Genomic DNA, 13062 nt, shown 5'->3' on the forward strand with positions numbered 1-13062 from the left:
TAGCTTTTTCGTGAGGTCTGAATAATAGTAATATAAGACAGCATAGATATTACGAATACAGTTTGAAAAATCATTGATTTCTTTCATGATACTATTTTGGTACGTTTGTGGTGCTAAGTTGGCTGTTGCTTTTTGCCCTATCGCTGCCGAGATCCTTTTGCTCTGGGCTCAAGCACGTGCAAAGTCGCGTCTACCAAAGCGTTGAAAGGTGCGTTTTTGGGTTAGTTATTGACCTAAAATCGTCTGTAATCGTCAACCCAGAAGTGCTGAGAGTATTCTGTGGAAGTTTTACACCACAATATTTCCGCGTGATATTACTTGTCCTCAGTTGTTATGTATCCACTCGCTGTTGAATTTTAATAAGAAGCTTTGCTGCTGGAAAAGTGCTTTTTATTAATCCGCCTCTTATGCGCACTTTCTGTACTCACAAAACTGTACTCATATTTTTAATTCCGACACTGTGATATTACATCGTAGACAGGATATTTTCCGCTCTTTTCGGCTTTTACCACACGTGGTGACGCGGAGTAAGTGTACACAAATGGGGATACTCTCCCATTGTGGGTGCTACGTAGACTTCATTTGTACCATATTATATATAATATAGACGATAGTCATACAATTCGAGAACAGAATATGTACAGCAAGGCGTCAAATAGCCTGCTTTACAGTTTTTTCACGGCAATATCTGCTATTTAATCTCAGATGCCGGAGCTTCGCAAGAATCCTCGTCGTAAGACGAGGCGCCTTCGCGGCCACGTTTCACACGGCCATGGGCGTATTGGCAAGCATAGGAAGCACCCAGGAGGTCGAGGAAATGCTGGTGGTCAGCACCATCACCGGTAAGCTCAAAGCGCTTGTAAGTCGTTTGATTCCTAGCCTCATGCGCCGGTATTTGCGACCGATATATTCGATATTGTTTAACTGGTAGCTCTGCTTACAAATGAACATGCCTATTAATTTCGGGGCTCCAATACAATTACAAGATGAGTAGATAGAGGTGTAAGAATTCACGCGATTCCACTATTTTGATTTAACTAAAAAATGTGTTAAGGTGAGATTCAAACTAAATAGCTTTGCAAGTGTGGTTATTTATACTAAATACGTTCTGATTCAGGCCTCAGTAAATAAGCCAAACTAGTTAGGAGTCAGTTTTATATGGTGATGCATTTACTAAACGACAGAAGTTAGAAAGCTATGTCTATTGAAAAAAAGCCTAGAAAAGAATCGTTTAGAAAGAAAAGGCTAGAAAAAGAATAGTTTGAGCACACTTTTATGAAAAGGATATGTCGCTGGGTTTCAAATTGTGTTCGATATGCCGCTTTATGCCGTTTTACTTTCTGCACGTATGGTAAGGTTTCCCTTTGCTGTTTATATTGAAGCGCGTAGCCTTATTGTCAGATCTATAGATTTTGGAATTTTATGTATCGTGCTCGTGCGTATCTCTCACTAAGACTTAAGTCTAAGTTACTTGTAGGGGGAATTTTCCCACAAAGTATAGGTACGGTCAATACGTATGTAGTCTATTGAAGTAATAAATTTGCCTGGGCCATTAAAAACGCGTATTTGTTATTGTGTTGCAGTATCATGTTCGACAAATATCATCCTGGCTACTTTGGAAAAGTTGGCATGCGGAACTTCCACGTCAGGAAGAACCATTACTTCCAGCCTACGATTAACGTGGAACTTTTATGGTCACTAGTTGACCGCAAGACCAAGGATAACCTGCTGGACGAGACCAAGAACAAGGAGAAAAAGGCTCCTGTTATTGATGTAGTGCAGCACGGCTACTTTAAAGTTCTTGGCAAGGGCTTCCTCCCTCAAAGCCCAGTGATTGTGAAAGCCAGATGGTTTTCGAAGAGAGCGGAACAGAAGATTAAGGAAGCTGGTGGTGCCTGCATTTTGACTGCCTAAATAAAGAACAAAAGCGGTCTATATAATGCCAGTTATAGTGTCTTTTTATTTGAGATGGAACTTGGTAATGACATTACATACTATAACGTAGCTGTGGGTTTTTATAGCTACACATTTGTAAGCAGCTATTTGTTCCTCAACCTAGTACTCCAAGGAGACTTTCTTGATGTGTTCTGCATGCTTCGGCACTGTACTGAGCAGGTCTATAGAATCTATCTGCCATGCATGCCTCATCGGCGCGTATATGAGAATCTAAATTTTATGTAGAGAAAGTAGAACCTGTGGTAGCAGTCCTTTCCATTTACCGAGCTTTTTTGTGAGTACATACATGCGAGACCAGTTACTGCACGACAGAGACAAGAATAGCTTCTAGGCATTTCATTAGGGACTCTCTTATTTAACATTTAAAAGCGAATAAATAGTTTTAAGTTTTCTAGGCTCATTCACACCAGATGTCATTCGTATGGGAAACGACAATATAATCATTACTACTGAAAACCTTTTCGAATACTACATTCATAACATAAAGCGTCGTATACGTTCATAAATGTATCATCTTGTAATTAACAATTCTTAGTGATAGCGCACTGATACGTATTGTTATTATAATTTATTATTCGTATTATTTACTACTCGTAGAGACACGTCCGGCGGCCTAAGTTCGAAACCTTTCGAAATTTTGGTTCGCACTGGGAGCAATGCTTAATGGTAGTATCGGACATACAACCCCAAACCGATCTATCTGTGTACTACACTTCCTATATTTCTGTGCCCGTTTGTCCACTTTAAAAACAGTTGTTTTTCTCATGAAACAGCTCTTGAAGGAAACGTAAATATTTGAGAGTAGCTGTCACCTGTCGTATCTAATGCTCGCAGGATCTTTGGTTCTTCTAATTTAGAGTATTCATTTGCTAGTGAAGCCAGATTTGTCTGTGCTCCCAATTTAGTAATTACCCGTTTATAAAGTTTTCGATTTACATACTCTAAGATGTAAGGTTTTTTTGTAATTTCACAGATGCCGTCGAGACCGTACCTCGTCAATCGAAGTGTTCTTCAAGTACGTCACTTACCGCCAGCATTTGCGGAAACTGAATGCGTGTCTTTCTTAAAAGCCCATGGTGCGCTTAGCGTTTCCGTTCCCGGTCGGGGTCGGGCTTTTGCTTTCTACCGCAACGAAGTTGAGGCTCGTCGTGCAATGGGATTACTTCACCAGCTACAGCTCAAGGATTGCCTTCTCTTGGTAACATTTGCCAGATCTAATCACAACATACCCTTGTTGCCTCCTGTTGTAGCTAACCCGGAGTTCATATCTGAAAACGAGCAAATTATCCAAAGGTTACATGCCATTGCACCACGATTGGGTTTCAACTACGTACTTAATCCGATGGTAAAATATAAGTACCCACCTCTAACAGACACGATACTAGCAAACATATGCGTTACACTTAGGAATCATGCAGACTTCTATACACAAGTGCTGCACCTAATGAACAAGATGAATTTACAAGCGCCTTTTAGACGACAAATAAACCCTTCGCAAGTGTTCCGCGAAGTGAAACTAAAAGACGTTTCGACCGCAATCACATCGGAATCCGGGTCTGAGGTCTCTGATGAAGAGCACAGAGAGGTACGACCAAAACCATTGCTTTCCGCAGATGAAACTTGTATTCCCAACAAGAGGTTACGCGTTCCAAAAAGACACATCTCAACTATTGAACTTTTGCCGAAGGAAAAACCCAGAGAGGTTTCAGAGTGCTTTGATTCGACAAATCCTATTCGAAAACTTGAGCTCCCATCAATCTCTCAAATATCTGCCCAGACGACAAAAGAATATTCATGTCCGGCTTTTGAGACCGGGTTCGGCCAGTTCAAGCCTTCGACTCCTCCGGAGCGTTCTCCAGAACCTCCATCTAGATTCAACTGGTCTAGTGCGTTCACCGTCATTACAGCTATGGAGAAGATATCATTACAAGATGCAATTGATCATCCGGCATTTCGAAATTATGAAGAATGTGATCCATGTGTTCGCCTGTACATCAAAAATATACCAAAGAGTGTTACAGAAGAAGATTTGTTTTTACTATTTGGCCAATTCGTTCCTGATAATGAAGCTGAACGGGCCATCTTTGACATTCGATTGATGAAAACTGGCCGCATGAGAGGTCAGGCCTTTGTAACATTCGGATCAGTGGGAGCAGCACAAAAGGCGCTTAAAGGGGTGCATCGACTTGTTCTGAAGGGGAAACCCCTTGCAGTTCAGTTTGCTAAGTCAAATGCTCAATAATCTGTCTGATTAATACTATGTTATTACCGGAATAGTAAACAAGCCATATAAATAATAGTGCAAAGACTCAATAAAGACTTGGCGTCTGGCGAAGGCTTGTATTGTCGTCGACTGAAGTAATTTACTAAAGCGATTATAAATATCTATTGTGAGATGTAAGTACGATCTATGTTATATTCTTTATTTGTTGCTTATATTTTCAATGAAACGTTTTGTCTTTCACAAGCACAAACTCATCGCTTGTGTTATAGAAATACCTTCAATAAATAGTATTACTAGAACATATTTTATCACAGCGAAACGATTATTTGCTTAAGTTTGATCCTTTATGCGCCATTGGAATAATTATTGCAGAGCGCGGTCAGCTGTTGGCTGAGATTAAAATTATGTACGTTTCGATTTGCAAGTGCCTCGACGGAGAGACAAAATCGAATACGAACGGTATAATTTGTACGACCGGGCAACGACAACAAGATTACTGTAAAGGATGCACCTGATAGCTAACATATTTAACCTAAAAACACTTGGTAATCTAGGTTTCAATTCGGGCATAGACACGATTCATTTCGTGTTGAGAACCAGCCATTTGATAGAACGGCCGTCAAACGGCGGCCCCGGATATAAAACTTAAAGAAAATAGATTCCTTAGAGAATATTGAAACAGCAGTACATGAAACCTGTTGCAGACGGAAAACAGCTGGAAAGCGGCTAGAAAGATAAAGACTGATGTGACAGTCTTCGCCTGTTTATACTTGTATCTCGGTTGTTTAACGTTAGTTATTTGGGAACGCAATGTAATTCCGTTTGTGGTAGGCACACTGCAATGAGCGTGCATTATAAGAATTATCTCATTTGCATTTTTAGTTATATTACAGAAACTGAATGAATAACAATTAGGGTACCCCAGAAAATAAAATTTATAGAAGTTCGTCCTCAGAACGACGACCATTTCACTGAAGAGTGAATTTAGAAAATAGCGATTTTATTCCCCATACTACTAAAGCATATACACATTGTTTCGTAAAATTCAAGTTTCGTAAAATTGAGAATGCATTTCGAAAGAACTTTAGATGAAGTTGTTATTTCATTATTCTACTGTAAGAGCGTTCTATCACCCATTTCGTTTGGTCTTCATCATGAAAACGAGCTAAATTAACTTTTATTTTGTCAAAGATACTACATGATTCTGTGAAATGTGACAATCAATATTTTAATATTGCTACTAAATGTATATATATATATACTAATATATATATATATATATATACTAATATATATATATATATATATATATATATATATATATATATATAAGCAAATCTTAGGGTGCTGCTGCGGGTATGGCTGAGTACCACGATTTGCATTAATTCTGGTGCTGACTTTAACAAGTCAGCACAGGGTGTCTATTAGCGTTACCTTGCATTTTTTAGATGCATGTAAATTTTAAAAAATAGTTAAAAGAAGGCATTTAATAATAATATAATTAATAAAGAAATCTACTACTTCCAGCATGTCCTTCACATGTTTGCGCTTCACATTTGTTCTGAATTATTTTTTATACATACGAAGCCTAAGAGTTTTGCATCAGATGTAAGGCCTTGCACCTCTTTCGCAAATAAGAATTAATCTGAACCCAACAACGTCATACTGAAAATTTGAAATAGCCTTACCGACGGAATTGTTTTTCATTTTAGCTTTAAAAGCATTTGTTGCTTATGAAAATTCCTGTAATTTGAACAGTTATGCAGAAGTGTTCTAAGATGTATGTATTGTTATTTTAAAACCAAGCCTTCCGTGTCATCCTTCCTGTGTACAAATATGTATGTAGCAGAAAGCTGCATTTGATAGAACTACATTAGATCATGCAAGTAATGACTTAATATTCAATATTCAGGTTTTATCGTGATTCAGACAGCAAGAACCTTGACTGTTTTGTAGTAAAGATAGCTTGTAGTGGAGTCCTGGGATTACTCGACAAAATTTACAGAGAAAAAGAGTGGTACAGATACGTCTTCAGCTGCAATGGGATGGTCACGCTCCGAAAAAATTCTTATCATGGCTAAAAAACTCAGTGCGTATGAAACCAAGCAAGCCGCTCTATCAGTTACGTTCTTGGAGTTGGTCTAGTGAGTAACTTAGCAAATTGTGTGTGACTGTGCAGTACGCAAGCGAAAAATTTGATGCATAGGATCTACCGTAATCCTCACTTACACAACCTCTCTAAAGGACAAACAAGCAAAAATGTGCCTGTCTTGCGGAAATACCAATAGAGGTCTCGCAGTGCTAAAAGATTTTTTTAGTACAAAGGCTGCACTGTAGATTGAAAAAAATCCAACGATAGTAATATATGATTGTCATCGAAATAGAAAGCAAATGCATAGAATAAAACGGATATAATTTCAATGCTTATGTTCTCCCGAGAAGTCAATTTCTTTAGTTTGTTCCTAAGGCAGTCATTTTTCACTGGCGACCCATGGGCTCTTTGTTTCACAGGATCCATCGACTCCTATTTATACAAAGCGGGTGAAATAAAACCGATGTGATCCAAAGTATATCTGGCCTGGAATCAACGTAGTTGGCGTTAGCTACAACATAAACGTGGATTTCGCGAGAAAACATCATTCTACGACAAGCTCCCCAAAGTACTTAATGCAAATGCCTAAGTAAGAATTCAAGAATCCTAGAAGACAATTATTTGCAATGTAGACAAAATAGACATAGACAATTTTTCGTCATTCCCTGAAAATTGCGCCCTAAGACGGTAACACCTGTGCTTTTAAAACATTAGCCATCTTTTCTTTGAACTACATACTCTATTGTGGCTTAATGAATTCACATGGGATTCGCCGTTATAATCAAGTGGGTACATTATCTGAAAGCTATGAAGAACAAAAGACTATGAGAAGGCCATTCAAGTCTTTGTTGGCTATGCACGAATTTGGACTCGGGATGCTAGACTAGGGTACTGCTAGAAGGAGTTCTAGTGTCACATTTTTCTTATGCTTTGATTGAACCAAAACTAATCAGGACAAGAGATGTCAGCTTTCCAAAGACAGCGACTTTGTTTATTGCTGCAATAAATTATTTACACACGTATCATTTGTATTTCGTGTATGTAAACTTTCATTACATCAATCAAGCGCTTTGTTTAAATCTAAAACAACTAGCTAGACACGCACTGGTGGTTCTCACTGCGTAACAATAATAGCCCAGCAACTCTGACGCTTTCTGTTTTTCATGCTAGCTACCAGTTTTTCAATCGTTTCAGGTGCCAGGTAATAATTTACGCCTCAAAGGCATGTTTCTCGATAAGTTCAGTAATGAGCAAAATTACGTGATTTTCATACATCACTCGATTGCTGCAGTTTTTCTTGCTGCTGCTGTTGTTGTTCGATAGCTTTTTGCAGCTTGTACTTCCGTGTGTGATTCCAGTCTGCATATATCAAACCTCCCGAGATAATTGGACTCAGTAAGGTCACCTGAGAACAAAGAGAGTGGGACAAAACGAATTTGTATGATTGCTTTATTTTGTACGATATATATGTTTTTTCTAGAACAGAATTCTATAAAAAATAATCCTGTGCTTTCGTCTTGCTGAGGTCAATTTGGCTTTAGCGTTTTGCAACGCTGTTCAGATTTATTCCTCTATGTAAAGAGTGAAACCCGAAGCCCATAGCTTTAATATCAATTTATCTCGAACCATGAATATTTTTTAACCAAGTCAAGGTACTACTAAGATATAATGTTGGAATATACTGAAGCAAGAATAATGTTTCATTTCTACCGCATATCGCCGTAGCCATTTTAGACCCTTGATAACTTTACTAGGCTCAAGAAGTTCCTTGGCAGAATTCTCCATGTTGCGTCTGAAAAAATACAATACACATAATTTCTTAGATATGATTGGTTTAAGAGACGCATATTTTCAGTATTATCAAAGGATCACATACATCGTGTGTTGTGCCTTTTTATGGTAATTATGATATCCCGTGAAAAATCTTGTTTCGTAGTTTGAATATGTATGTGCAACCAAATTATATAAAAAAAACGCTGCAAAGTGTTTACAAAAAATAGGGTATAATAAACCAGATTTCCACGAAAAACAAATGGCTGTGCGCGAACTAGCCGGGAAGTTGCTATGTTTAGCTTTGTTTATCGGGAGGTGTTCGATCGCGCCCATTGCTAGAAACTTAGTTCACCGACTGTTTATTACACATTCATATACATTTGCACCGAACCTAATAAATAAGAGGTATGTAATACATTATTTTTATAGTATTTGTAATACATTATTATTATTTTTATTTTATCGCAATGAAAAGTGGAATTTTTAAAAATCAAAGGTGCCTTAGCTCCATTCATTTATGCTCATGGCGGAAGCTTCTACAACGGAGATTAACTTTCTTTGCCAGGTCTGGATGATACTGTTCTCAAATAGAATAATCGTACAATAAAATAATCCTAGTGGAAATAAAAGGTGAGACAAAATCTAGCTCTTCGAATTATACATAGAACTTCGATAAAAGTACTATTTGCAAGGGATTAGACAGCGAATCTAATTATGAGCGTAACAAGTTCTATTAGTAATCTTTCTTAGTTGTCCTTCTTATTCGATTAAGTAACTTATTTCAAGTAAATTGTATAAAATATGTTATTGGCGGTACCTGAGGCAATGTGTTTAACCAACAACAACGGTGACACCATAAAAATTTTGTTCTGCTATAGCCCATAACTTGAAGTTGAAATAATATAAAATCGATCACGCTTGCTTCTTTGTGTGGTGTGACTCGACGCGCACATATATGTTGTTTATTTTTATTAGACTTATACCACTAACTAAAGACAATCAGTGTTCATTTTACCTCATTTGTACTGCCGCAATCTTTGCAAAAACTCGTTGCTGGAATAATAATGATGCCAACTTGCGGTGAAGTGCAGAAGCAGATTCCGTGCGCCCTTTGCTTGTTTATCTATAAAGTAATTTTCAAGTGTCTTAATCTGCAACTTATCATTGTAGAATCTGTAGTGTATGTTCCTATATTCCGTCGACAGAGGAGCACTTTGCTATAGAATATTTTTGATGCGACGTCCTTTTTGTACATTTGAGTACACGCTCTTGTTCTTAAGTTGCAGCTGTAAATGAAAGTAGCCTACTGAAACAGTGACAGAATTCAAATAGTGAGTTTTGTTGCTAATCGAACTTCAGTTAGCTAAAGAAAATCCACATCGTTTCTATCTCTTCTGAGCTTTACAGTTTATAGAATTAGGCATTATAGAGTAATTTTTGGGTTAGCAACGTGAAATATAGAGCATATTGACCTATGAAATTGATTCTATGAGCCCCTAGAGTAACTAGCCAACTGTACTTTACCCAGAGTGCAGAAATATAGAATTAAAATAGACTGCTTCTAATGTAAACCTGAGAGTGCGGACATAATGATTGCGACGAACCTGAACTGAGATAAATAACTTGTCGTACTCACATAAATTATGCATGGTCGAGTGTAACATGGATTGAGACATATTTGGGTGCTTAACTTTCCTAGGAATGCTGCGGCATAACGACGTTATAAATTTATTCCAATTAGAACTAAACTACTCAGTATGAACGACGCGTCAGTAGACACTCACCTCTGCATCCGTTGCAACGAGACAATCGTTGGTATTGGTGCCTATCTAGATCACCGACGAGAAGACTGTTTAGGCTCCACAGGCTCAATTGCCTCGACCTCAGTTGTAACCCTTGCTAACACGGCCAACACTGCTAGTGGTTTGCCATCATCAATAGTTCCAGTCAGAGACGTCCTCGACATTCCGTTCTTGCCTGATGCTCCTGAGCTTCCAGACTTCTTCTTGTCCCTCGACCTTCAGAGGTAATCGCACTAATTTAGGCCGCGTCCATTACGATCAATGATTAGTTAGTAATTTACGTATAATGATACTTCCGTTGCTTACCACCTCACAACGAGCAATATTAGTCTCATTTAAAATGCTACTTCAAATTTTACGTCACGCGTAGCCGTTAACCATTGCTTTTCTTATTCTATAGAGACGTATTTATGTAAAACGAGTCTGGTTCTTTTAAAAAGTCTAACTGAAATGCTGGACTATCCACTAAAAAGGTTTTGATAGTACTCCTAAAAATGACTTGTATACGTATCTGTCGTTGTTAAAATACTTAGTGAGGTGAAATTTCCTTTGGGCTTTGTTTCATGCGAAGACCCATCGTAGTGGTGTCTCATCAAGTAAAATAATCTGTAACCAATCTCTGATTGCTGTTTTTCTATGCTTTATGTATATCTGTGTATTAACGTTACGATTGGCTTTTTCCTTTTGGAAGAATCACTCCCCTTGTTGAACCAGTCGATGTCGATGAAGCTGCGGAGAACGAAGATAATGAGGATAACGATGAAGATGAGGATGACACGGATCCTCTTAGGCCTCCCCGAGGACACACCGGAGGCAAATGGAGGCCCGGTAGTAGACCGTCAATTATGAACGGACTCAGTTTTCATAGAGTTACCTTGCAAGATCATAGCCCAGAAAGGTGTGGTATGCAAAAAGTTTTGAGATTTAATTTTTGATGATTAACTTTACTAGCCGTTTCGAGATTACCTCAGTCCTTAAGCTGCACTAACCAAGGGAAGCTCTTTAAACAAAAAGTGAAAAATTAATGATGCTTTGGTACTAAGTACTATACCTTTCCAGATAATTACCAGTGTTCACGCTTATGTCTGATGATATACTAACGAGTAACTAGAGGTTATGATTATTGTTATTATTTTACTGCACAATGTTTATCAGTCAGCTGGAAACTTGTAAACACAAAGGGTGTTTACCCTGGGGACTTTAGGTTTCAAGCTAAAATTGGTATAGCGACTCCACGTTGAAGTCTTAGAACTAAGCCATTTACTGAAAAACTATTAACTGAAGCAATACAATTTTTTGCCAACACAACAAATTGGTAAAATCTACTGTTAGCTCTGCCAACTTCAAAACATTAATTATAGAATAAACCAGGCCGATGTCCATACGCTACCAATTGACTGAATTGCCCAATTAAAACCTCTAATAGTTAAATTTCGGCATTAACCTTAGGAAGCATCTATATTTGGCCCTTACTTGCGGAGAGTAGTTAAAGTGTATATGGCTTTAATACTAGGCCATTAGAGGTATTTTCAGGCGGGTAAGCGACGGCGTCTGTCACAACAAAGGTTATATTATCACGATCGACGGCATTTACAGTAATAGCTTTTAAATTTTCAGGTTACCGGATATACTCGAGAAAATGGGATGTGCACCCTGCGGCCGTATCTTCCGCGACAAATACACCTATCAGCGACATCTTGAGTCGGCGTTACATAGAAAACGCAGCCTTCGTAACGCTAAAATGATCCAAGAACAATACGAACCCTCCATGGAAATCCAACCACCTGAGCTCATTATAGGAAATCTCCTGAAGCGAACTAGGAGCAGTAGAATGCATAAAGAAGTCGCGAATCCTTTGCTGGGTGAATCACAACAAACAAAGGAAACAATAAAAAAAGCTCAATATCGTTGCTCATTATGTTTCCGGTGGTTTCACAATTTTCGAAGGCTTCACCTTCACATGGCGGAACATCGACAACTCGATGGCCTTTGTTGTTCGCACTGCCCACAGAAATTTTCGGAGGAAAGAGAGCTGCGGCTACATTTGAAGACCCATAAAGAACACCATACGTGCTGTGGAACAATATTTACCACCACAAAAGGTTACCGTGAGCATAAGGAAAGGGTGCATGTTGCCATCAGAGAGTGGTTATCTTGTTCAAGCTGCAAGCGCAAGTACCAAACAGGTAGGGCTCTCCGCGAACACGTCTGTGGGAATTCGGAAGAAAAAATACCATGCTCCGACTGCAATTATAGAGGTAGCCGAAAGAATCTTGCACTTCATAAAAGAACCCACTTTGATGATAAGCGCTATAAATGTCCAAAGTGCAAACTTGTTTTTACAAGACATGGTCAGTTGTGGCGCCACCTAAAACTACATAAAGGCGATAAAACATACCAATGTCCATATTGTGATTATTCATGCGTGTTAATCGAAAATTTGCGAGCCCATATCCTCAAAGGCTCAAAACATAAGGGTCTTTATGTTTATCCTTGTAAAAAGTGCTCATTTGGTACGAATAGCGCAATCGAGGCTAAGTACCACGCAGATTTACATCAGGTATGTTAATACCAAATTGTCGACGTCAGTTGCATTCTGGTTCGAATGTGCATATTTTGTTCTCTGTTTGGTATATGAAAAATGTAAAGAATAGGAATACACTAAGGTATTTTTTTAATAAATTATTATCTGTCCCAAAATGAAAATGTTTTTTATTGTGAACAATACTTGACAAAATTGATATTAGTAAGTATTATTTTGCTAGTAATAGAAATGTTTAATTAGTTTAACTTTTCTGTAATAGTCCATTTATTGTAATATTTAATTTAAGAGCTAACTAAATGCTAACTGAAAATAGTTTGTGATGAAAGTATTTTCTACCCACCCTTCTGCTAAGATGGGCCATGTTGTGTTATCGTTTTTTTGTGTTTTACATACACTGCTTACCGAACAAGGTAATCGAAAACAAATTTTTCCTTTGTTTGTTACAGCAGTAATATATAATGAATACGTCTAACCAACATTTGGTTGACGTATAGGAATTAAGTTACTATATGCTATAACATCTGCGTAACACTACCAGATCAGTGCTTCAGCTTCTAAGATGAAGTAGCTGGATGTAACATTTAATACAATGAGAACTTAAGTCTGTTCGTGGCTGGAATAATATGGCTGGTTGAGTCATAACGCAAAGAGCTAGCCGCCGACCTGTAAT

The 13062-nt window shown here is 38.1% G+C and overlaps 4 protein-coding genes across 12 annotated transcripts; 3 read left to right on the top strand and 1 right to left on the bottom strand.

Moving 5' to 3' along the window:
* The first annotated feature begins 112 nt into the window (after nt 1–112).
* Nucleotides 113–1945, top strand: RpL27A (ribosomal protein L27A). Of its 2 annotated transcripts, none has more exons than XM_022806270.2 (3): nt 113–208; nt 706–842; nt 1584–1945. In XM_022806270.2, the coding sequence occupies exons 2-3, from the start codon at nt 706–708 to the stop codon at nt 1912–1914; spliced, it is 468 nt and encodes a 155-aa protein (XP_022662005.1). In that variant the 5' UTR covers nt 113–208; the 3' UTR covers nt 1915–1945. The 2 variants fall into 2 exon arrangements, with proteins under 2 accessions (XP_022662005.1, XP_022662006.1); XM_022806271.2 differs by lacking the exon at nt 113–208 and adding an exon at nt 219–527.
* LOC111250678 (RNA-binding region-containing protein 3) lies at nt 1837–4493 on the top strand. Of its 3 annotated transcripts, none has more exons than XM_022806259.2 (2): nt 1837–1978; nt 2930–4493. In XM_022806259.2, the coding sequence occupies exons 1-2, from the start codon at nt 1940–1942 to the stop codon at nt 4196–4198; spliced, it is 1308 nt and encodes a 435-aa protein (XP_022661994.1). In that variant the 5' UTR covers nt 1837–1939; the 3' UTR covers nt 4199–4493. The 3 variants fall into 3 exon arrangements, with proteins under 3 accessions (XP_022661994.1, XP_022661995.1, XP_022661993.1); XM_022806260.2 differs by having other exon boundaries at nt 1969–2230; XM_022806258.2 differs by having other exon boundaries at nt 1969–2115.
* A 2743-nt stretch (nt 4494–7236) lies between these two features.
* LOC147755152 (uncharacterized) lies at nt 7237–9081 on the bottom strand. 4 transcript variants are annotated; one of them, XM_086991700.1, is made up of 3 exons: nt 9061–9081; nt 7983–8064; nt 7237–7677 (listed from the first exon to the last, which is right to left on the bottom strand). In XM_086991700.1, the coding sequence occupies exons 1-3, from the start codon at nt 9063–9065 to the stop codon at nt 7540–7542; spliced, it is 225 nt and encodes a 74-aa protein (XP_086847826.1). In that variant the 5' UTR covers nt 9066–9081; the 3' UTR covers nt 7237–7539. The 4 variants fall into 4 exon arrangements, with proteins under 4 accessions (XP_086847826.1, XP_086847827.1, XP_086847828.1 ...); XM_086991701.1 differs by lacking the exon at nt 9061–9081 and adding an exon at nt 8264–8391; XM_086991702.1 differs by lacking the exon at nt 9061–9081 and adding an exon at nt 8285–8354.
* Nucleotides 8305–12553, top strand: LOC111250677 (uncharacterized). Of its 3 annotated transcripts, none has more exons than XM_086991692.1 (4): nt 8305–8450; nt 9787–10071; nt 10539–10745; nt 11465–12553. In XM_086991692.1, the coding sequence occupies exons 1-4, from the start codon at nt 8305–8307 to the stop codon at nt 12414–12416; spliced, it is 1590 nt and encodes a 529-aa protein (XP_086847818.1). In that variant the 3' UTR covers nt 12417–12553. The 3 variants fall into 3 exon arrangements, with proteins under 3 accessions (XP_086847818.1, XP_022661991.1, XP_086847819.1); XM_022806256.2 differs by lacking the exon at nt 8305–8450 and adding an exon at nt 8528–8675; XM_086991693.1 differs by lacking the exon at nt 8305–8450 and adding an exon at nt 8567–8675 and having other exon boundaries at nt 9745–10071.
* Nucleotides 12554–13062: the final 509 nt, after the last annotated feature.

This window comes from Varroa destructor, unplaced genomic scaffold, assembly GCF_002443255.2.
Source record: "Varroa destructor unplaced genomic scaffold, Vdes_3.0 BEIS01000005.1, whole genome shotgun sequence".
NCBI lineage: Eukaryota > Metazoa > Arthropoda > Arachnida > Mesostigmata > Varroidae > Varroa > Varroa destructor.